We start from the raw sequence: 23311 nt of genomic DNA on the forward strand, positions 1-23311 counted from the left end.
TGGATCACTCTGGGGTTTTCGTCACCCCAAATGCAGCAATTTTGTTTGCTGACATGCCTCGAGAGATGGAAATGTGCCTTATCACTGAAGATTATTCTTTTTTGAAAAATTGTCGTCCTTTTGTTCCAAAATTTAGCATGATCTGCTGGTTTCAGCTCTTGTGTCAACTGAATCTTGTAGGGGTACATATGAAGATCTTTTTTCAGTATTCGATACACCGAAGATGGTGACATATCCAGCTGTTGTGAATGATGGTGAAGCAACTTCACGGGGCTGACATTCACACTGTCATGCACTACCACAATGTTTTGTTGAGTTCGAACATTACGGATTTGAAGGGCGATTTTCTGGTTGCAATTGACCCAGATTCTTCGAATTTCTATACCAAACTCAAAATTGTTGTTGCAGTAGGGGCATTGTCACGTCCAAAGATCACGCAAAGTTTACAGACAGTCTCTGCGTAGCACTCCCCGTTTTTGTAACGAGATTTCACAATAAGAATGCGTTGCTTGATACTGAACCGCTCCATGTCCCACTTGGACAGAGATAGTGGTGCTGTAAGAATTATGTTCCTGGACTTCTCTAGTGCCTTCAACACCATCCAACCTCAGCTCCTTAGGGACAAGCTGACAGAGATGGCAGTAGATTCATACCTGGTGGCATGGATCGTGGACTGTCTTACAGACAGACCTCAGTATGTGCGTCTCGGGAACTGCACGCCTGACATTGTGGTCAGCAGCACAGGAGCGCCGCAGGGGACTGTACTTTCTCCGGTCCTGTTCAGCCTATATACATCAGACTTCCAATACAACTCGGAGTCCTGCCACATGCAAAAGTTCGCTGACGACACTGGTATCATGGGCTGCATCAGGAGTGGGCAGGAGGAGGAGTATAGGGACCTCATCAAGGACTTTGTTAAATGGTGCGACTCAAACCACCTACACCTGAACACCAGCAAAACACAAGGAGCTGGTGGTGGATTTTGGGAGGACCAGGCCCCTCATGGACCCCGTGATCATCAGAGGTGACTGTGTGCAGACCTATAAATATCTGGGAGTGCAGCTGGATGATAAACTGGACTGGACTGCCAATACTGATGCTCTGTGCAAGAGAGGACAGAGCCGACTATACTTCCTTAGAAAGCTGGCGTCTTTCAACATCTGCAATAAGATGCTGCAGATGTTCTATCAGAAGGTTGTGGCGAGCGCCTTCTTCTACGCGGTGGTGTGCTGAGGAGGCAGCATTAAGAAGAAGGACACCTCACACCTAGACAAACTGGTGAGGAAGGCAGGCTCTATTGTAGGCATGGAGCTGGACAGTTTGACATCTGTGACGGAGTGATGGGCGCTGAGCAGACTCCTGTCAATCATGGAGAATCCACTGCAACCACTAAACAGCGTCATCTCCAGACAGAGGAGCAGCTTCAGCGACAGACTGCTGTCACCATCCTGCTCCACTGACAGACTGAGTAGATCGTTCCTCCCCCAAACTATGCGACTCTTCAATTCCACCCGGGGGGTAAATATTAACATTATACAAAGTTATTGTCTGTCTGTTATACCTGCATTGTTATCAATCTTTAATTTAATATTGTTTTTTATCAGTATGCTGCTGCTGGTGTATGTGAATTTCCCCTTGGGATTAATAAAGTATCTATCTATCTATCTATCTATCTATCTATCTATCTATCTATCTATCTATCTATCTATCTATCTATCTATCTATCTATCTATCTATCTATCTATCTATCTATCTATCTATCTATCTATCTATCTATCTATCTATCTATCTATCTATCTATCTAGGCTACTAATTGGAAAAATAACAAATGGTCTTCTAATCGGAGTGATAATAGATAATAGACGAAAATGATAGGAACAGTGCTAACAACCTTCAAGCAAAAAAATCCCATGCAATTCAAAAACTGCCTACTTAATGAAACAAACCTTTAGTTGGCAAGAAAAGCTGCAAATTCTTCCCTTAACATCATTTGTCAGTGTAAAAATCTTTTCAAATGTGCCGCACGATTAACAGCAAACTTCTGCACTGCACACTTAATAAATTGCTTGGAAGAGGTGGGCTCGAGCACAGTTCAGTAACATTCGGGAACAGTGTGATCGCTAAACATGCCCGAGTACGGAAAACAGACATGACGTCAATGATGTGACAAGTCAGACAGTGCTCATTTGAGTTGAAAATAGGTTTTTATTCTCACCCTACACATGAATGTGAATTGTAGTTGGCAAGAAAACCTTCAAATTCCTCCCTTAAGATAATTTGTCCCTGTAAAATTCTTCTCGTATGTGCAGCACAATTAACAACAAACCCTGCATTGCACACTCAATAAATCGGTAAGAGACTAGGTAGCGTCATCCTGCCCTACATGACTCCAAAACAACCACAAAATAAGTCCAGTCATTTTACATGCATGCTGTCACCCCATGTTCAGATCTTGTTTTGGCTTTATGTGAAGTCGCATAGTGATGACGAAATCGAACCCGGACGCAGAACGTTAAGCACAGTGTGAGTGCAGGCCAGCAGATGGGGTGTAGGGATGTAGGGATGGGTGACAATCGCATTTGGGCACAGTGCAGAACCAATGGGCCTAATATTAGTACACCCTTAATTATGCATGTGTTAATAGTAATTGCTTATTAAAGACACCTTTCATAATTGCATTAGCACTGCCAGAACCTGTTATTCTGTTCAATACAGCAAGTAAATTGTGTGGTATTCTTAAAGTTCAAAAATGGCAGATATTAAAGAATTTTCTCAATAAACATGTTAACCTTTTTATTTAATTACCATATATACTCACATATACGTTGGGAAAAAAAATTGATCAGTCTTGAGGATTTCTATAATATCAGATAATATCAGACAGCATTTCTATAATATTAAAAAACATTTTAAAGTCTCTCCCTTTTAAAGGTCCCAAAGCACAGTGGAAAAAGGATCTCTGACTCAACATCTCAGAAAAGGATTGGAAGGTAGCAATGCACAGAATTCACTCTATATGTGCAAAGCATACAATATATTCAACTCAAAATTATACATCGAGCACATCTGTCTCATTTAAAATTGTCCAAAATGTTTCCAGGCCAAGAGCCAACCTGTGAACGTTGCAATCGAGCTCCAGCCTCACTGGGCCACATGTTCTGGGCCTGCACCAATTTAACATCATTTTGGACCAAAATCTTTAAATGCCTATCGGACCAGCCTTGGTGTCCCAAGCTCTCCTAATCCATTAACAGCTGTGTTTGGTGGGCTCACAGAGGGGCTTAAAGTGGAGAAGGATAAACAAACTGCAATGGCCTTTACTTCACTATTGGCACATAGACTTGTCTTGCTCAACTGGCAGAATCCTAACTCTCCTATTCTAAGTCAGTGGGTAACTGATGTTATATATTATTTGAAACTGGAAAAAATCAAATTCTCACATAAAGGATCTGTGCAGAACTTTTTCAAAACCTGGCAGGATCAAATCAATAACATTTTAGAATAAAGCACTGAGGAAGCAGATTCTCTCCCCCTTTTTTCTTCTCCATTTATCTTTATTCACTTATTAATTCATCTATTTACTTATTTTTACTAGCTTTAAGTTTTTCTCTCGGTGGCACAGTGGTAGCGCTGCTGCCTCGCATTAAGGAGTCCTGGGTTAGCTTCCCGGGTCTCTCCCTGTGTGGAGTTTGCATGTTCTCCCCATGTCTGCGTGGGTTTCCTCCTGCAGTCCAAAGACATGCAGGTTAGGTACATTGGCGATCCTAAATTGTCCCTAGTGTGTGTGTGTGTGTTTGTGTGTGTCCTGTGGTGGGTTGGCGCCCTGCCCGGGATTGGTTCCTGCATTGCGCCCTGTGTTGGCTGGGATTGGCTCCAGCAGACCCCTGTGACCCTGTAGTTAGGATATAGTGGGTTGGATAATGGATGGATGGATGGATTGATTTATTTGTATGGAATGTTGTGTGATTTCAATAAAATCAATAAAATAATATATATATATATATATATATATATATATATATATACACAGTATATATATATATATATATATATATATATATATATATATATATATATATATATATATACACAGTATATACTGTATATATATATATATATATATATATATATATACAGCCTATATATATAGAGAGTATATATAAATAAATAAATAAACCCAGTTTTTCAAATGTTTGTCCATGTGATTTGTTAATTGTCATAACAAAAGCTATTCTAATGGGAAACTGTAAACGTTTTAATACGAATGGCATATCAAGATCTCCTTTGGTGTCTCATGTTATGCCCTGAAGATGCCACTGTTGAATTGATCACTCAGTTTATTAATTATCAGTTTTGCCTTTGGCAATGCCATTAAATTATTCAAACAATTAAGAAGATGCCCACACCAGGGACGCCGAATGCATGTAGGAAAAGTGACAGATCTGGGTTTCACTTTCCAGCTGGGTCATCAGAAATATCAAGAGATCAGTACAATTTATGAAAAAGGTTCATAAATCACCAAACGTCTATAATAAACACGTTCACATTATCTTATGCCAGCATCCCAGAATCCTCTTTTGTCTGTTTCAGATGACACATAGAGCTGTCCTACCCTTGCCAGTTCTCTTGGTTTTATGTGAGATCTTCCTGTGCTCTGTGCCACCTATCGCCCGTCAGACACCTCACGACAAGTGCAATGAAGTAAAGTAATCCTCAGTAAAGATCGTAGACAGATATATTTTAAGACGTCTCTTCTAAGAGTATGCTGTATTTTAGGAGAAGCTCATTTCCTTGTCTGCTGCCTTGTTAATTATGTCACTGAGGTGTGAAGGAAAAAAAAAGTTCTGTCTTCAGCCTGCCAAGTCAAATGATGTCTGATGACTTCAGGGAATATTTAAAATAGCCGTATGTACTGAATATCCAGCCGCACTATGTCATACTTTAACCTGCTGCTATTTTAATTGATCAGAGAGAGTTGGCAACATGGCAGGCTGTGATCGCTCAAGTATTCCAATGGCTATTTAAAACAGGGCCTAGTACTTGGCAGCCAAGGGTCAGATAAGGTGTCATGAAGTCATTATCAGCCTTTCAATAAAGTCATTATTGTGACTTTGATTTACCAAGGTGTACTTGTAATGTACAGTGCATTGAGAAAGTATTCAGACCCCATTGCCTTCTGCACACTTTATCGGGTTGTACATTTCATTTTAAATGGATACATTTGTCATTTTACCCATCCACCTTCACTCAATAACAAAAGTGAAAACATTTTTTTTTCAGAAAGGCTTGCAAATGTATTCAAATTCCAAAACAGATATAGAAGTATTCAGTCCCTTTGCTCTGGCACTCTAGACTGTGCCCAGGTCCATCTTGTTTTCTTTAATACTCCTTTAGGTGTGTCCACAACTTGATTGGAGTCCACCTGTGGCAACCTGAAGTGATTAGAAGTCATTTAGAAAGGCATACAAGTGGCTGTGCATGAAGGTCCACAATTCACAATGCAGGTCGGGTACATGGAGTGCAAGGAACTTTCTGTAGACTACCACGATCAGATTGTGGTGAGGTATAAACCAGGGAAGGGAGATCAAACCATTTCTGAAGCTTTGAGCGTTTCCATGAGCACAGTGGCCTCAAGAAATCCATCCATCCATCCATTTTCCAACCCGCTGAATCCGAACACATGGTCAAAGGGGTCTGCTGGAGCCAATCCCAGCCAACACAGGGCACAAGGCAGGAACCAATCCCAGGCAGGGTGCCAACCCACCACAGGCCTCAAGAAATGTATTTATTTATTTATTTATTTATTTATTTATGTATTTATCAAGCACTTTAAAAACAACACCGAGGCTGACCAAAATGCTGTCCAATAAAACCCAACATATAAGACACGCAATAACCAAAGGGTAAACGAAACAGAAACACATAAGAGCTCAAGAAATTCATAATTAAAAAGTACACAGATAGTCAACAACTAAACTGGGTTAAAGGCCAGGGAGTAAAAGTATATTTTTAAATAAGACTAAGGGGCTTCGACCCCCTGCTCGCTTCGCTCTCAAACTCCCCGGCCTGCGCTACGTGGCAGCCACTTCGCGTCTCTGTCACTCGCGTATGTGGATTTCACTTTCACCAAACAACAAATCTTTTAATTCTCGCAGATAGGCCTCTTCATTGGTCAGAAACCCTACTTTTCCCTGATGGCAACACAAATTAGACGATCTACAAGTAAAATAAAGTATCTATCTATCTATCTATCTATCTATCTATCTATCTATCTATCTATCTATCTATCTATCTATCTATCTATCTATCTATCTATCTATCTATCTATCTATCTATCTATCTATCTATCTATCTATCTATCTATCTATCTCTTTTCGCTGTTCCATCATTTCACTGAGTAATAATTTCTGTTTATTTGCGCTAATACAATCTTTACTATCATTTTTTTGAGACTTTCGAATTTTAGTACTTCCATTATCTCTAACCTGCTCTCCATGTGTATCGCGCCAGCGTTTTTGAATTCTTCACGACGTTCTACTTTGTCATCTACTCTTCGTCTTTTATTTCCGGCCCCGGGCATGGCTAAATCTCTTGGCACAAAGTCTCGTCTCATGGGACATGAAATTATCTCTCTGAAAAAGTCTCGTCTTATCCCAGGCTAAAAATTCTTGTCTCGTCCCAGGATTTTTTTTATATAATAGAGAGATTTGAAGACAGCAAGTGAAGGAGCCTGCCTAACATGCAATGGCAAATCGTTCCAGAGTTATGAAGCTGCAACTGAAAAAGCCAAATCACCTCTAAGTATGCATCGTGTCTGCTGACCTGAGACGGTGAGATGGTACATAAGGGTGCAGCAGTTCCGACAGCTAAAATGGAGCACAACCATTAAAGGATTTAAAAACAAATACAAGGATCTTAAAATTGATTCAAAAATGAACTGGAAGCCAGTGAAGGGAAGCCAGAATTGGGGTAACGTGCTCATGCTTGCTTGTACCAGTTAAAAATCGAGCAGCTGCATTTTTCGCCAGCTGTAGTCGAGCAATAGAGGCCTGGCTAATTCCAAAAAGAAGCGCATTGCAGTAATACAATACAATACAATACAGTTTATTTTTGTATAGCCCAAAATCACACAGGAAGTGCCGCAATGGGCTTTAACAGGCCCTGCCTCTTGACAGCCACCCAGCCTTGACTCTCTAAGAAGACAAGAAGAAATCTACACAAGACGTTATAAAAGCGTGTTTCACTGTTTCAAGGTTGCGTATAGACAAAACAAGCTTGATTTCTGACAGCCACCTCAACTGGAAAAAGCAGGATTTTACCACTGCATTCACATGGCTATCAAGTTTTAAAGACGAATCCATTTTCACACCTAAATTTGTGATCCTGGATTTCTCATATTGAGCCACAGTGGAAATGTCCCGCTGGTGCCATTTGGTCTAAACAGCATGACTTCTGTCATAAAAAATGTAATGCCATTCCCATTGGGATTGGGATTAATAAAGTATCTATCTATCTATCTATCTATCTATCTATCTATCTATCTATCTATCTATCTATCTATCTATCTATCTATCTATCTATCTATCTATCTATCTATCTATCTATCTATCTATCTATCTATCTATCTATCTATCTATCTATCTATCTAACTCCTGATGTCAATAAGGCAATTAAGGAGGGGCTAGACAGAGCATGGACCAGAGCATGTAAAATGGAAGAAGTATGGAACCATCAGGAGTCTCCCTAGAGTTGGTCATCCGACCAAGTTGAGAGCATTAGTCAGGGAGGTGACCAAGAACTCAATGGTCTCTTTCAACAGAGCTTCACTAGTTCTCAGCTGAGGTGGGAGACCCCGGCAGAAAGACCACTATCTGAGCCATACTCCATCAGTCAGGTGACAGAGGCCACTCTTGAATAAAAGGAAGATGACGGCATTTAAAAGACTCTGAGATCGTGAGCGATAAGATTGAACTCTTTGGGCAGAAGTCCAAGGATTATGTCTGGTGAAGACCAAGCACTGCTCATCACCTGCCTAATACCATCCCTACGGTGAAGCAAGTTGGAGTCACCATCGATCTCCACTCAATAACCCATAATGACAAAATGAAAACAAGTTTAGAGTAAGGTTTTAACATTAATTAAAAGTCATAAAATGAAATCTCTCAATCAGGTAAGTACAGAAGAATCTTAATTATCTGTCACTCGATTAACTGCCAGGGTGGAAAATAAAAGCGCACGCCAGCGCCTACCTATTACTGTACTATTACTGTCGTGCGAAACTCTGCGAGCTCCACACATTGGAAAAACTCTCCTTTCTACTAGCGCGTAGTGTTCTTCAATGTGTCAGGACACATTCTGAAATCACAGCGTTAGTGATGCACCTTCAGTTTTAATAGCATTTTGTAGCTTTTCTCTTTAATTAGAATTAATCTACTATACATTGTTACGGCTGATAAACGTAAGCATGCGGTGTTGGAATTGTCACCAAAAGGGCAAAAGTGCTTCAAGTATTGCTTCAATCTACAGATTAGGAAGAACAACAGTGAATGATGTGAAGCTATTAAGCGTGATGCCGACAAATTTGAAAAACATGTCGAAAATGGAAACCACTGACGGTAACGTTATTCGGTATTAATGCATTTTAAATTCTGTTATATTATGTTTTGTTAACGTGCAGGCAGCTTGTGATGCATTGTTGGGGAGCAGAAAGGGTGGGATGAATGCTGTTACTAATGTGACTTGGTGAGGTGCTTCTGTTCTGTTAAGGGTAGATATGAGTGACAGAAGAAGTTAGGAGAAAAAGGAAGGTGCGGCGGCAGGAAGTTTTGAGTCGGGAGTCAGGAGACAATGAGCAGGAGTGTTTGCAAAAAAAAGATAAACTGATTGGTTAGGGAGAGCTTTGTTTTATTCTTTTGGCGGTGTGCACTGTAACCCAGATAACGGCATATAAGACAGGACACCGTTTGTTACGGAATGAAGACACCAAGTAAAACGCAGAAAACGTCAGGACCTCTGAGTTGTGTTTCCTTATTACGCTGGACGTCACAATATTACATGAATTAATTTTATCAACACTATTTTATATTTTGTTTTGTAAATAAATATGACTATTCATTAAGCTACTGTACATCATTTTTAAAGTAGCAGTTCTGTTATCCGTCTTTTTCCTTATCCGTCACAGTCTCTTTCCCGACCCCATGACGGATAATCAGACCCTCTACTTTGACAATCCACATTGTGCTCAGGTGCCTCCTGTTTGCTTTAATTCTCCTTGAGATGTGTCCAGAACTTGACTGGAGTCCACCTGTGACAAACTGAATTGATTGAACGTTGTTCAGAAAGGCGCACGTGTACCTGTGTATAGAAGAACCCACAAAAACCAAGCCATGAAGTACAAGGACCTCTCTGTAGACCTCCAGGATCAAATTGTGATGAGGCATAGATTATGGTAAGGGGATAAAACCATTTCCCAGAATCTCAGTGGCCTGAAGAAGTGTGAATTAGCCGTCCAGCCAAATGGAGTAACCAGGGCAAGAAAGGCATTGCTCAGGATTGGGACCACAAACCCAGTGGTCACTCTGGCAGAGTTTCAGAAGTCTTTTGCTGAGATGAGAGAACGTGCATGAAGGAGGACCATCTCAACAGCACTCCGTCAGTCAGGTGTTTATGTTTAGACAGAAGCCATTCTTGAGTAAAAGGAATATGGAAGCTTAAAGGACTCCATGAGTATAAGGAAAAGGATTCTCTGCTCTGATGAGACAAGCATTTTACTCTTTGGGCAGAACTTCAAGGACTATGGCTGGCCAAAATGAGGCACTGCTCATCACCTGCCTAATCCCATTCCTATGGGCTCATGCTATGGTGGTGCTCCTCAAGGGAAAGGATGAATAAATTAAGCCAAATACAGAGGGGTCCTCGATGAACATCTACTCCAGAGGGCACACCAGCACAGACTGTGGCAATGATTCAACTGTCAATATGACAATGACCCAAAGCATACAGCCAAGATAATACTGGAGGGTCTTCATGATGAGTCTCATGAGTGTCCTTGAGTGGCCAGACTTAAACCCCATGGAACATCTATGGAGAGACCTGAAGATGGCAGTATACCATCCAATCTAATGAATCTTGAGAGAATCTGCCAGAAAAATGGGATAAACTGCCCAAATCCAGGTGTGCAAAGTTTGAAAAGACATTCCCAAGAAGATTCCAAGTTGGAATTACTACCAAAGGGGCTTCTATAAGAGTACTGAGTTAAGAGTTCTGAATATTTAAATGAATGAGAGATGCCAGTTTTTAACACATTTGCAAACCTTTCTTAAAAACATGTGCTTACTTTGTCATTATGGGATAGGGAGTGTAGATTGATGGGCAGCAATGACCAATTTTTCCATTAAAAATGAAATCTCCAACACAGAAAAATGAGAAGAAAGTGAAAGGGTCCAACTATTCTCTGAATCCACTGTATATGCATGCTTATGAAATGCAGGTGGAAACCTTAATACAATGTGCAAAGGCCAACATTCCGCACAGTCTCTGGACCCTTACTGACCCTGAGACCCCCATGTATTTGATCTCCTCCAAAGAGTCATAGAACATCAGAATTGGACAACGCTTTACCTTTCATCATGACAATGACTTGAAGCACACATCTGAGAGAATACTGGAGTGGCTTTGGGACAAATTTCTGGATGTCCTTGAGCAGCCCCGGATTTAAACCCCATAGAACTTCTGTGGAGAGACCTGAAGACTGTAACGGAAGCACTTGTAAACTGCGATCTAACAGAGTGTGAGAGGGTCTGCCTGGAAGAATGGGATAAATTGCCCAAACATATCCATTTAAAATGAAGTCTTCACCATCTGAATATTTTCTGAATCCACCGTACCAAAATTGAGCTCTGCTATAAAACGAAAAAGCAGTCAAAGCATAAGTCCTCCATAAACTTCTCAGGGAAAGACTTACCATATTCAGAATAGTTAAAACGTATGTAGTTATATTTTCATTTCCATGGTTTTCCATCATCTTCCTGTCCACTACCACCAGAGTCTCGACATTCAGCTGCTTGTTCCTATGAGACTTGAACATTACTGATCGTTTGGTTCTGGATAAGTACTTATATTCATCTGGCAAAATGTAAATGTCTTCTTCTGGAGGCTTGGGCATATCTAAATTATAAGGAAAAAAAGAGTGACAATGACACCAGTAGGATAATGTTACATCATTCATTTTTATAATCAAAAATAACGCAGTCTTGTTAGTTAAGTACTGTATAAAAATAAAATACACATCTCAATTCATATCTTCCCATTTTCCTGCTACACACTACAGTGATGGAAACAAATCAGAATTGATTGTAAAAGTAATGGAGAACAAATGAAGTGGACTGAAAGCACCATTTTCTTAAATGGATTAAATGAAAGATGCTAAGAGGACCACCGTGTGCAGGAGGGCCGCTTCATTCTGCCTCTCCCCACCATGCCCAGATGAAAGGGAAGCCATGGGAGAAGAAGTTTCAGGTCTTGTTCAAAAAGCAGACGCCATTTCCTTCTTGTTGTTTGTTTTAGACTGGCCTACCCCCACTACAAACCCTGAACTTAAAGTTAATGGAGGTAAGGTCTGGTACACCAGGGTCCCTCATCTTAAAAATTTAGAGTAGGTGCCTAATCTTAAAATAGTGTAAGGGTGCCTAATCTTAAGAATGAGTGGCGTCCACTTTTGGCATCCATTTTTTGAACAAGACCCAAAGTTTCTCCCCTCCTCTAATCGAGCAGCATTGGGTTCAAGGACTCAATGCCACACTCAAATTTAGAGTCACCTGTTCATCTACACCAAGGGTGTCGAACTCCGCTCCTGGAGGGCCACAGTGGCTGCAGGTTTTCATTCTAACCGTCTTCTTCATTAGTGACCAGTCTTTGCTGCTAATTAACTTCTTTTGCCTTAGTTTTAATTAACTTGACTCAGGCCAATTAGTTGTTTATTTTTCCTTAATTAACAGCCAAACAATACCGAGACACAAAATAAGCCACCATATGACCAGCTCACCTGTGCCCATCACACATCATCTGAAAATAACGAAAGGTTAAGGTCTCAGTAAGGTTGATCTCTCAGGTCACCAAAACATTTTGACGATGTTATTAGAAAAAAACAGAAAATCAACAGTTCTGAGAGCAGCAACAAGCCATGGAATTAAATAACGGCTTTAATTAACAGCAAAATTCTGCTTCTCATTAAGAGATTGGTTGGAGTGAAATTGGTTGAAATTTGAAATCCCAGTTTAGCTGGTCATCTGTTGGCTCGTTTCACACCTCATTTCTGTTTGGCTGTCATTTAATGAAGAAAGGAACAAATTCAGAGGACTGAATCCTTAAAAACAGGGCTACTAAAATGAAGGGGAAAGAAGTTAATTAGCAGTGAAAACTGGTCGCTGATTAGGAAAAGGGGTTAGAATGAAAAACTACAGCCACTGCGGCCCTCCAGGCCTGGAGTTCGACACCCCTGATCTACACTATCGGTCAAAAGTTTAAGAACACCTCAGTTTTTCCAGTTTTTCTTTAGTACTGGGGTCTTGTAACGTGTTAGACATAATGGATGCAATGAGAACTCAATCAAAATGACACATTTTTTTGGGTAACTGAATAGATTGCTTCCAGTTTCCTCCCACGACCCAAAGACATACAGGTTAGGTAGACTGGCACCCTATTGAGAGACTGTCTCTACCTTGTGCTCTTTGCTTGCTGGCATAAACTCCAGGCTCTCGTGACCCTGCTCAGAAGTAAGCAAGCTTAGAAAATGGTATGGTATGCTGTACATACAAATTCATATATATTGTCACACACATGCGTATGGGAGGCAACTAAAGGGTTCAAAAGAAGGTCATTATTGGTCAGACCAGGGGGTGGCAGAGTGCAATAATCCTTTCCCTTATCTCTCAGCAGACCAATGCGGGAAATTCCATCCGACTCCCCGATGTCACTTTCGGTTCCGCCCCAAAAGACGTCACTTCCAGACTAGCAGAAGAGCCCCACCTTCTAATGATGTAATTTCCATATTCCAAGAAGTTGCAGCCCAATGACTTCATTTCCAGTTCCAGTCCCAAGATCCCTCCTCTTCCTGATTTTCATCTACTGTATATACTCTCGTTTAAGTTCTCCCGAATTTACTGTATATTTTCTGGTATTTTATAATGTCAGTTGTATAAGTTAAGTGCGGAAAACTCATGCTATTGGTCCAAGAGATTATGATACAGTGCATCCGGAAAGTATTCACAGCGCATCACTTTTTCCACATTTTGTTATGTTACAGCCTTATTCCAAAATGGATTAAATTCATTTTTTTCCTAAGAATGGTCGTACAGTATGGTTGCCAATATTCAAATGTACTTTGCATATTGTTATTATTTATGAATATTATCAATAATACATTGTTTAAGTTGTAACTTAACTCCTGCTTGTCTTTTACTACACCTAATTGCCTATAGATATAGAAGGGAAGGTGGGGAGGAGTTACTCTATATGGTACAATATCATATAAACAGTGAAAAGTATGTGAGATTAGAGGCATTCTGACAAAGACTACATCTTAATAATAACAACAGGGGAAAGCAGAGTAATATATATTACTCTACCTTGATAAAACAGATGATCTGCGTCCATCTCAGCGGAGAATGTCCTTCTGCTACACTTGTGGTCTGACTAAATCCATCACAAGGTCAGCTTGATTTTTGATCCGCGTAGCACCTGCTAACATCACATCCCACTGGGCCATAAATTAAATTTCCTTCTAATTGTTTGAAGCTGAATGTGCCCAAGCAAGCATGGAAGCACAATCAATAAATAAACACGCAAGCCAACAAGGACCAAAGGACATTCCTAACTGTTCTATCACAGTGGATTCTCTTTGAATGTAAGCAGAAGGAGTATGTTTTCAATTATTTTTTTTTGTTTGCAATTCATTTCTATGGTTCGTATTGAAAAGGCTTACTTAATTCATGACACACTTCCTCATGCAGTCCAAAAGATTCACGTCCCATCACTTTCCACCCACTTGGCAGCAACTCCAGTCGATTCTATTAATATTAGCTCACTAATCCAATGACACTACAATGTTTCTGAGGCATTTTGAAGTCATTTTTTTTCCTTTCCTTTCTATCTATTGTCATCCAAACATAATGCTGAACACGGAGAGCTGTTAATTTCTGATATCACATTGGTCTGGGCCCAAAATGTTTTAGTGTATTTCTATGCACTGCCACATTTCATCACTCCCGCAGTATAAACTTAAAACGTATTTTCCAGCATTCATCTTGACAGATATCTGTACGTACTTCCTATGTTTTTATTCTCGTTTCCATAGAGAGGAGGAAAAATTCCACGCATTTATGAAAAAGACACGTCTGACTGGCCACAAAACGTCTTTCTGTTTTAGGTGGGGTTAATTATAAGGTCCTCAGGGTCTGTGACCAAATTAATGGCTTTTGAGAATGCAAGGGTTGTGAAGAGATAATACAGGATTTCAAAAATAAAAACAGAAATGTATTAATATATCATCATTCATCTGTGTGTTGGGGACATCATCGGGGCGCCAGTGAAATTCCAACAATACCATTCCAAAACAGAGAGGGGGCGCTGTCATTAATTGCCTGTTCTTGGTCACCTGGAGTTCTGAGGCTCATTCATAGGACACCCAGTGAGCCTGTCCTGCTTCAGCCCAGTAACTCTGCCCTGGAGACCCAGCAGGAACTCAGCATACAGTCTGGAGCCCACTTTGAAAGGTGACAGAGCACTCTCATCTACCTAGAAACCTATCAGCCACTTATGAACCCTTGTGAGCTCTATTTTACATTTCAGTTAAACGGGGCTCTCCACCTAGAAACCCAGTTCTTGGTAACATTAAATTTCAGGCGTTTCGCTGGCATATGAGTCCTATTAATCTTTGTCTCAAGAAAGTACCTCTAGAGAGACAATGTTTTTACACTTGCACGTTGTTGAGCCACAGTGTTTAGTTCATTTCGACGCGTGTCTCTTCATCTGCATCATCAGCTCGCCGTCCTTGTTGTGTGGCAGCGTTTGCTGCACATGGGTGTTTTGTAGTGAGAAGTGAGGGGCACGAAAGTGCTGAAAAAATGTAAAAGTATATGCATGTGCCATCTAGTGGCTGTGATTGAGCGTGAGCAAAGCTGACTGCTCCATACACACACAGGTCTTTCATTTATTTATGTCTAAAATTTTATATATATATATATATATATATATATATATTGTGGCGGGTGGCCAGGGCCCTTACCTGGCCAGGACATCCAAAGTGTGGAAGGACCAGGGAAAAGAGGATTGTCGGGACAGTTTCTTCCCCGGGCCAATAGAGGGCAGCCCCCTTGGTCTTCAGTCCAGGTGCCTTATAAAAAGGAGCTGCCTCACTCCAGAAAAGGAGAGTCAGGAGGAGAGGAAACAGCCTGAAGAGGAGTGGAGAGAGAAGGACTGGCGGCAGAAGGGACTGAAAGGTCTTAGTGGTGCTGCATTGTGATTATGGGTATTGTCGACTGGTAAGAAACAGTAAAAAAACATGTGGTGTGTGGCAAAACTTGTCTCCTGCCTGCCTGTCTGGGTTATGTGGCAGAACCGCCCTAGTGGCTACAATATATATTATATATATATATTGTGGCAGGTGGCAGGGTGTGGTCATCAGCCGCCTGCCTATTTAAGGAGCCGCCTCCCCTCATTAAGGACTGGAGTCAGGTGAGGAGAAGGACGAGGTCTGGGAGGAGGCAAAGGAGAGGCCCGAGACGTGTGAGAGAAGGCTGAGAGAGAGAAGCCTGGACTTTGGGGGAGCCTTGGGGTTTGTTTGTGTGGTACAAGGTTTTGTATATAGTTGTAAATAAACGTGTGGTGGTACAAATTAACATGTCCGCCTGTCTGTGTCCGGGGCTCGTTCCACAATATATATTACAATATATATTAGTGGCAGGCAGCCAGAACCTTTACCTGACTGGGACACCCAGACTGTGAAAGGACCAGGGCAGAAAGTATTTTCAGGACAGTTTCTCCCCTGGGCCAACAGAGGGCAGCCCTCTTGGTTTCTAGCAGAGCTCAACACTGTTTGGAACCAAGGGGCGCATGGACCTTTCCAGGGTCTTATTTGGCCACATTTCTGCCACACCCACAAGTGTGGCCGGAAGAAGCTCATTGGGCACCTGGAGTCCTTCTGGGTGCCCTATATTAAATGGGCCATTCCCCACCATTTGATGGTGAGAGTTGGGAAGAAGAGAACAAAGCCTGAGGAGAGGAGTGGAGGTGGCAGAAGAGAAGAAAGGAGAGAAGAAAGAAGGGACTGAGTATTAATGCTGGTGATTTGTGCACTGTGTGTGCACAAAACTGTAAATAAACCGGGTGTTGAACCTGTGTTCTGCCTATCTGTGTCGGGGGTTATGGCGGGTGTACACACCCAGGCTTCACAATATATGTATATATAGTATACACACACACACACACAGGTCACTTTATTAGCTAATAATAATAATATGCTCAAGGTACATCTGTTCAACTGCTTGTTAATGCAAATATCTAATCAGCCAATCACAGGGCCACAACTCAATGAATTTTGGCCTGTAGACATCGTCAAGACAAACTACTAAAGTTCAAACCGAGCATCAGAATGTTGCAGAAAAGTGACTTTGAGAGTGGCATGGTTGTTAGTGCCAAACTGGCTGGTCTGAATATTTCAGAATCTGATGATCTACTGGGATTTTCACACACAGAACTATCTCTAGGGTTTACAGAGCATGGTCTGAAAAAGGGAAAATATCCAGTGAGTGGACAGTTCTGAAGTTACAAATGTCTTGCTGATAGGAGAGGTCAGAGGACAATCAGCAGAGTGGTTCGAGCTGACAGAAAGTCTACGGTAACTCAGATAACCACTCTGTACAACTGTACGGCAGTTCTCTGGGTGAAAATGCCTTGTTGATTCCAGAGATCAGAGGAGAATGGCCAGACTGGTTCGAGCTGATAGAAAGGCAACGGGAACTCAAATAAGTACTCGTTAAAACCAAGGTATGCAGAAGAGCATCTCTGAACATACAACATGTAGAACCTTGAAGCTGGTGGGCTTCAGCAGCAGGAGACCACACTGCCACATCCACATGAGCCTCCTGAAGGCTGTTTCTGATCTGTCGGACAGGCGTCTGGGGACTTTTTCTTGACCATAGTGAGGATTCTTCTGTCATCAGCAGTGGTGGTCTTCCTTGGCCTACCAGTCCCTTTGTGATTACTGAGCACCCCAGTGTGTTCTTTCTTCTTCATGACATTCCAGACAGTTGATTTCAGTTATCCTAAGGTTTCACCGATGTCCCCAGTGGTTTTATTCTAGTTTTTCAGTTTCCAAATGGCTTTTTTGACTTTCATTGGCACAGCTTTTGTCGTCAAGTAGAACAATAGCAACTACTGACTCCAAAGAGTCAGAAGCAACTCAAGACAGGGTAAATCAAAACGTAAAACAACTTGAACATTAAGCAATAACCTCAATGGATAGAATCTGACACAATACGGGTGGTTCATGGCTGTTTATGGGTGGTTTCGAGCGCACAGAGTGCAGCACTTTGTCATTAGCTAGTTGAAGCCAAGATCCAAAGAACATGGACACCTCACTGCAGGACAATACACCATATTGAAATTTCTTTGGGCAGAGGGTGAAATCTGCTGAAACCTCCTTTAACCAACTGGCTGCACACGTGATGATTTAGGTGTATCGTATTCACTTCTTGTAGCATACCATACCATTTTCTACGCCTTTTCAGTCCTGAGCAGGCTCATGGTTGGCTGGAGCCCATCCCAGCAATCAAGGACACAAGGCAGGAATCATCCCTGGACAGGATGCCAGTACCTAATAAATTGGCCATAAATGTTTTTCCTCCATGCCACTGTTTCCAGCTCCTGTCTCAAGAAAAATGACAATTTTTGAAACTCTTCCTCAATTCACCATTGATAAATTTTCCATTTGTGTTCTTTCAGGAATTTTATGTTTCATTATGGCAATGCACCAATCATGTTATGTCATGACATTTCCTAACCTACTTAATCCAGGGTCATGGGGTAGCTGAAGCCAATCCCAGCATGCTTTGGGTGCATGGCAGGACCAAACCCTGGACAGGATGCGAGTCAATCATGGGGTGAAAACACACACACACACACACACTAAACACACACTAGGGCAGCGTTTCTCAACCTTTAAGTATTTGCGATCCGAGTTTTCATAACAGTTTTAATTGTGCCCTCCTAAGGTTTTTTTGAAAGGACCCCACTAATACCAATTTGTTCTTTTTTAATTAATGATATATCATATTATTATATACTAGCCAACCCGCGGCGTACCATACGCCGCATAATCAGGCCGCTTTTTTAATGATTTTTAAGCATAGGGAAAAAATTAACATTTGAAAAATCCGGAGGAGAGGGGAAGGACGCCCATTACGCCCCATCCGTCATGCTAGTCTGTTGATTTCTCGTTCAGTAACCTGTGAGTAGTGATGGGCGGGGTGACGCCTCGCGAAGCATCAACACGTTTGAAGCAATTGTGTCGGAAATCGTATCGAAGCTTCAAAGCATTTGACACTCACCTCTCTCGTGACACCTCCTGGCCATTTTCATTAACGTTACAGAAACTTATGATACACTTTAATGACGTCTGTTAAAAGTCGTATTGCTTTTATTTTTTCGTAGCTACAGACTGACAACGAAGAGAAGGGTTCGTCAGCAGCTTGTAGTGTGTGATGTCTAAAAAATATAAATATAACTAACGCCGACAGGCAGAATGCACTATACGATAGCAAGAGTTAAACAAAATAAGACGCCTCACCTCGTGCATTCCCGGCTCTTTCAATTAGTATTTACTTTTGCACTGTATCATTATAATCGCTCCTGTTATTAGTATTATAATTAACCCTGATCTTTTCTTGAGATCACATTTAATAGCCTTAAATGTTTTCTTTGCTCTGTCTTAATTAAAACAGAGTAGACAGAAAATAAAGGTTTATCCCTGTACTTTGCCATGATATAGGTAAGCACATCTGAGAAAGAAAATGTGAAATCCTTAAATCACAGATGTCATTATTCGATCAAGTATTAAAATCTGCAGTGCTTCGAAAGCTCGACACAGTGTCGAAACCTGAGTATCGAGCGGCCCATCACTACCATCATGTAGAGTTTTCATTGTTGTTTGCGATTCTGGCCGCTTTTCGCGTACTGAGTTGTTCCGGAGTCACAGTTGAGAAACAGTTTTTTAATGTCTTTTAAGCACAGGGGAAAAAATGAACATGTGGCCCGGTGCATTCTTTAACTGCCTTGTGGCGCTGTAGTAGTACGGATGCTTTGCAGTAAGGAGACAGTGGAAGATTGTGGGTTCGCTTCACGGTTCCTCCCTGTGTGGATAGCAAATTATCCGCGACAAACAAACTGTTTTACACGCTGCAAACCAATCCGCACCGCTTTTTTAAGCAGAGGGAAAAAAATGAACATTTGCAAAATCCGTAACGCTGCTTTCAGTAAGTACAATGCACACGCGTTTAATTTGTCAGCCACTTTTTGCCAGCTGTCTTTTCTGGTTTGGGCCGCTTTTGCAGTGTTACCTCTTGTGTATATTATATCTTGAAATCCTTCGATTTGCTAATTAACTAACTAACACCCACCCACTCAGCTTGTGTGAAAAAAAATGCGCCCGTTCTTTTATCATTTTGTTGCAGCCTATCAAAGACTTGCTGATCATGTTTTGTAGACTCAATACATATTGGCTTTTCACTCAGCGCGAGGGCGCGCATTCATCTCGGATTATTACATCTTGCTAGACTAATCTGCTACACGGCTGCGTTTGAAAAACCGACTTATCCCGGATGAGTTTCACCGGCATTAATGATTAGGAATCTGGTTGGAACAAAACCCTGCAGCCACAGGGGTTCACCAGGACCGAGTTTGGCAAACACTGCTGAACAGAGACGAAACCGACTCAGGTGAGGAGTGGGGGCGGGCAAAGTAGTTGCAGCTATTGATTATTCAGTGTTGTTTGCCTGGGTGTCTGATCTGCTCAACAGGATTATAAATAAAAGGAAAACAATGTGAAGGCAATGTCACAGGTGATCCTGTGGTATAGCGGGTCCACAGCTCCCCTTCAAAAGCCCATTTTTAAATAAATAATCATCGCACTCACAGTGTAGCTAGGGGCGTGGAAGTGTGGCTGAAACGGTTTCTGGGTAGACTCGTGCTGCGGGCATTTCTCCCCTGTGCAGTGTGCGAGCGAGTGAGGAGAGAGAGAGAAAGCCGGTACGTTAGAGTGAGCGAGAGCAGGCTCGAAGGCAATGTGTTCCTGTGGTATAGCGGGTCCATAGCTCCCCTTCAAAAGGCCATTTTTAATCAGGCGACTGACAGTAGTGGAGTCAGGCACAGAGAAGGTCAGCTGCAGAGAGAGCGTCTCGACTGTTGCAAGGCCTGAAGCAGGTGAGACGCTAATGAAAAAGAGGCACAGGGCTTATTGGTTTTTAAAGACTGCTTCTTTCATTGTGTTTTAACTTCAGTTTTAAAGGATTGCGCGGCTCTCTCTCGCGCTGCCTTTGTATGCCTCTGTCTCTCTCTGGCATTGCCTCTGTGTGTGTGTGTGTGTGTGTGTGTGTGTGTGTGTGTGTGTGCCTCTGTCCCTGCCTGTGTGTGCGCGCGGCTCTCTCTCTCGCACTGCCTGTGTGTGCCTCTGTCTCTCTCTGGCGCTGCCTCTGTGTGAACCAAGATTCCACTGAGGTTGACTAACGAAAAGTCAACGTGGCTCAGAGCTGCAAGTGGACTGTGGCACAGACAAACAGAAATGACGGCATGTTTTTAGAGGCGTCGCGTCCGAGTTGGTGGGCGTGGCTGTGATTTTTTCATCGTATCCAATGGTCTAAGAGTTGGTGGGCGTGGCTCCTTCCTGCGTGTGCGCCATTGGCGTCTTACTTGTCGGCGGTTTAGTGAATCCACGCCCCTTCCGGCGTGCTTTCCATGGTTGGCTACTTGTCTTCTGGTATAGTGAATTATATATATATAGATATTATATTATTATACAGTATATTATATATATTATTATATTATATTATTATATATATTATATTATTATATATTATATTTTATTATACCTACTTAACTTTTATCGACATTTATCTAACTCTATATTTATTTTTCTAGTATCAGAATGTAGTTTAAGTTAATTTGTTTTAGTTTCAACAGATGTATCTTTTATAATTTCGATTCTTGTTTTCTTTTTTTTCACATCTTCGCGCCCCCCTTTTTGTTACTTCGCACCCCCCTAGGGGGGCCCACCCCACCGATTGAGAATCACTGCACTAGGGCCAGTTTAGCATTGTTAATTCACCTACCCTGCATGTCCTTGGACTGTAGGGGGAAACCAGATCAGCTGGAGGAAACCTCCCCCATGGACACAGGGAGAACAGTGTCCTCCATACAGTGAGGACATGGGACGCAAACGCTGGGCTCCAACACTACCACTGTGCCACCCTGCCATCCTAATGCACCAATCATCAAAATACAAATCAGCATGCAACTCAATTCTCACTGGACACCGGACTTTCTGGTTAAATTACTAAGTTTATATTAATTCATTTTAATCAGCAGGCACAAATCCAGTTAATAGAAGAATGTCCTTACATACATTTCTTGCGCCTGCCGCAGTAATGCTGCTTCTGAAGCCGTCCGTGCTTGTAGTCGCTGTGCTCGCTCCGACTTTGGTTTCCTCCTCTGTAGAAATCAAAGTGCCTGGGACGTCTCGCCATTAGGACTTCATTGTCCACTAAGGGTTTCTGATTGTCAGTGGATCTCTTGTAGAGGACGTGGGGCTGGTGTCCAGTGGGGGCCGTGTAGTTCCGTTTAAGTGCAAGTTGTAGGGGTAAAGGCTTCAAGAAGTAGTCCGCGTCCTGCGTCCTGATCAAACCTGTCTAGAGGAAAGAAATGAGATCTTTACCCACCAGACCAGAAAATCAGATCCATTGTTTGGTACAATTAAACTCATCCTTCCAGCTAATATTAGGGGCTAATGCTCCTCATTAAAGTTATGCCATCAGAAAGCCCCTTCACTTTCTGCACACTTTCCCGTGATGTAGATTTAATTCAGAATGGACACTTTTGCCATTTTGGCCTATCAATCAACACTCAGTAACCCATAATGTGAAAATGAGAATTTGCTTTTAGAAAGGCATGCAGATTTCTTCAGAATTCAAAGTTGAAATCTCTCCTTCAAACAAGCATTTGTACCACCATGATGTGGCACTCCAAATTGTGATCGGGCGCATCGTATTTGCTTTAACTCTCAATTGAGATGTGTCATGAATTGGATTGGAGTTCACCTGTGGCAAATTAAATTGAGTGGGCATCGTTTAGAAAGGCACACATGTGTACCAGGGTGTAGAAGGTCCCCACTATTCACACACTTGAATGGCAGGACACAAACCAAGCCATGTCTAAGTCCAAGGAACTCTCTATAGACTTTTTCGATCAAATTGTGGTGATGCATTGATCAGGACCAGAGTATAAAACCATTTCTGAAGTTTAGAGTGTTCATAACCTCAATAATTGTAAACTGGAAATAAATCTGGGGTGACCAGGCTTCTTCTTAGCGATCTGGAGTAACCAGGGGCCTCATGCATAACGCTGTGCATGGAACTCACATTATAACATGACATGAGCACAAAAGCGGAAATGTGCTTACACACAAAAAAATCCAGATGCATAAATCTGTGTGAAAGCCAGCTTCCATGTTCTTCCGCTACATAAATCCCGGTCAGCGTGAAAATTAATGCACATGCACGTGCCTGCTGTCCCGCCCCAACTCGTCCCAGAAATACACCTCTGTGAATATGCAAATCAATATAAATAGCCCTTAAGCCTCAGCATTCTGGGAAAAGACAATGGCAAAAGTACGAGGGAAAATAGAATAATTTCAGTGAATACCAAGTGGAGGCAAGAAAAAACGTACTATTTGTTGGTTTAAACAGTGATATAATCAACAAAAGGAAGTTGATCGAGTGACAGAGTGTCAGAGAAACTCGAAAGCACAAGTTCACAAAGTGCCTGAAATAAAAAAGATGTCACATATCAAAGTCGCCGTGAAAAGGCGAGTCGTAGCCCACCATCTGAGTGTCACATGAAAGCTTATTAGGGTACAGAGAAAAAAAATAAGCACACAGTGTGAAAAAAGCATGAAATGTCAACTTTAATCTCGAAATTTCCACTTTAATCACGTAGTTTATTTTGTCATTAAAGTAGAACATCATAAACTTCATCTTTAAATCGT

At 41.7% G+C, this 23311-nt stretch overlaps 1 protein-coding gene and 1 long non-coding RNA gene across 4 annotated transcripts in view; one reads left to right on the plus strand and one right to left on the minus strand.

Moving 5' to 3' along the window:
- LOC127530050 (uncharacterized) overlaps positions 1-23311 on the plus strand; it is a 451280-nt gene that overhangs the window by 207437 nt on the left and 220532 nt on the right. The window lies entirely within an intron of this gene.
- LOC114663997 (A disintegrin and metalloproteinase with thrombospondin motifs 16) overlaps positions 1-23311 on the minus strand; it is a 301817-nt gene that overhangs the window by 186363 nt on the left and 92143 nt on the right. For 2 of the 3 annotated variants that reach the window (XM_051935635.1, XM_051935634.1), the window contains 2 exons: positions 21674-21956; positions 10964-11166 (listed from right to left, as the gene is read on the minus strand). In XM_051935635.1, coding sequence (XP_051791595.1) covers positions 10964-11166; positions 21674-21956 — 486 coding nt within the window. The remainder of the gene's footprint in view (positions 1-10963; positions 11167-21673; positions 21957-23311) is intronic. The other variant, XM_051935636.1, reaches the window with a different exon arrangement.

Source organism: Erpetoichthys calabaricus, chromosome 13 (assembly GCF_900747795.2).
Source record: "Erpetoichthys calabaricus chromosome 13, fErpCal1.3, whole genome shotgun sequence".
Classification (NCBI taxonomy): Eukaryota; Metazoa; Chordata; class Cladistia; order Polypteriformes; family Polypteridae; genus Erpetoichthys; species Erpetoichthys calabaricus.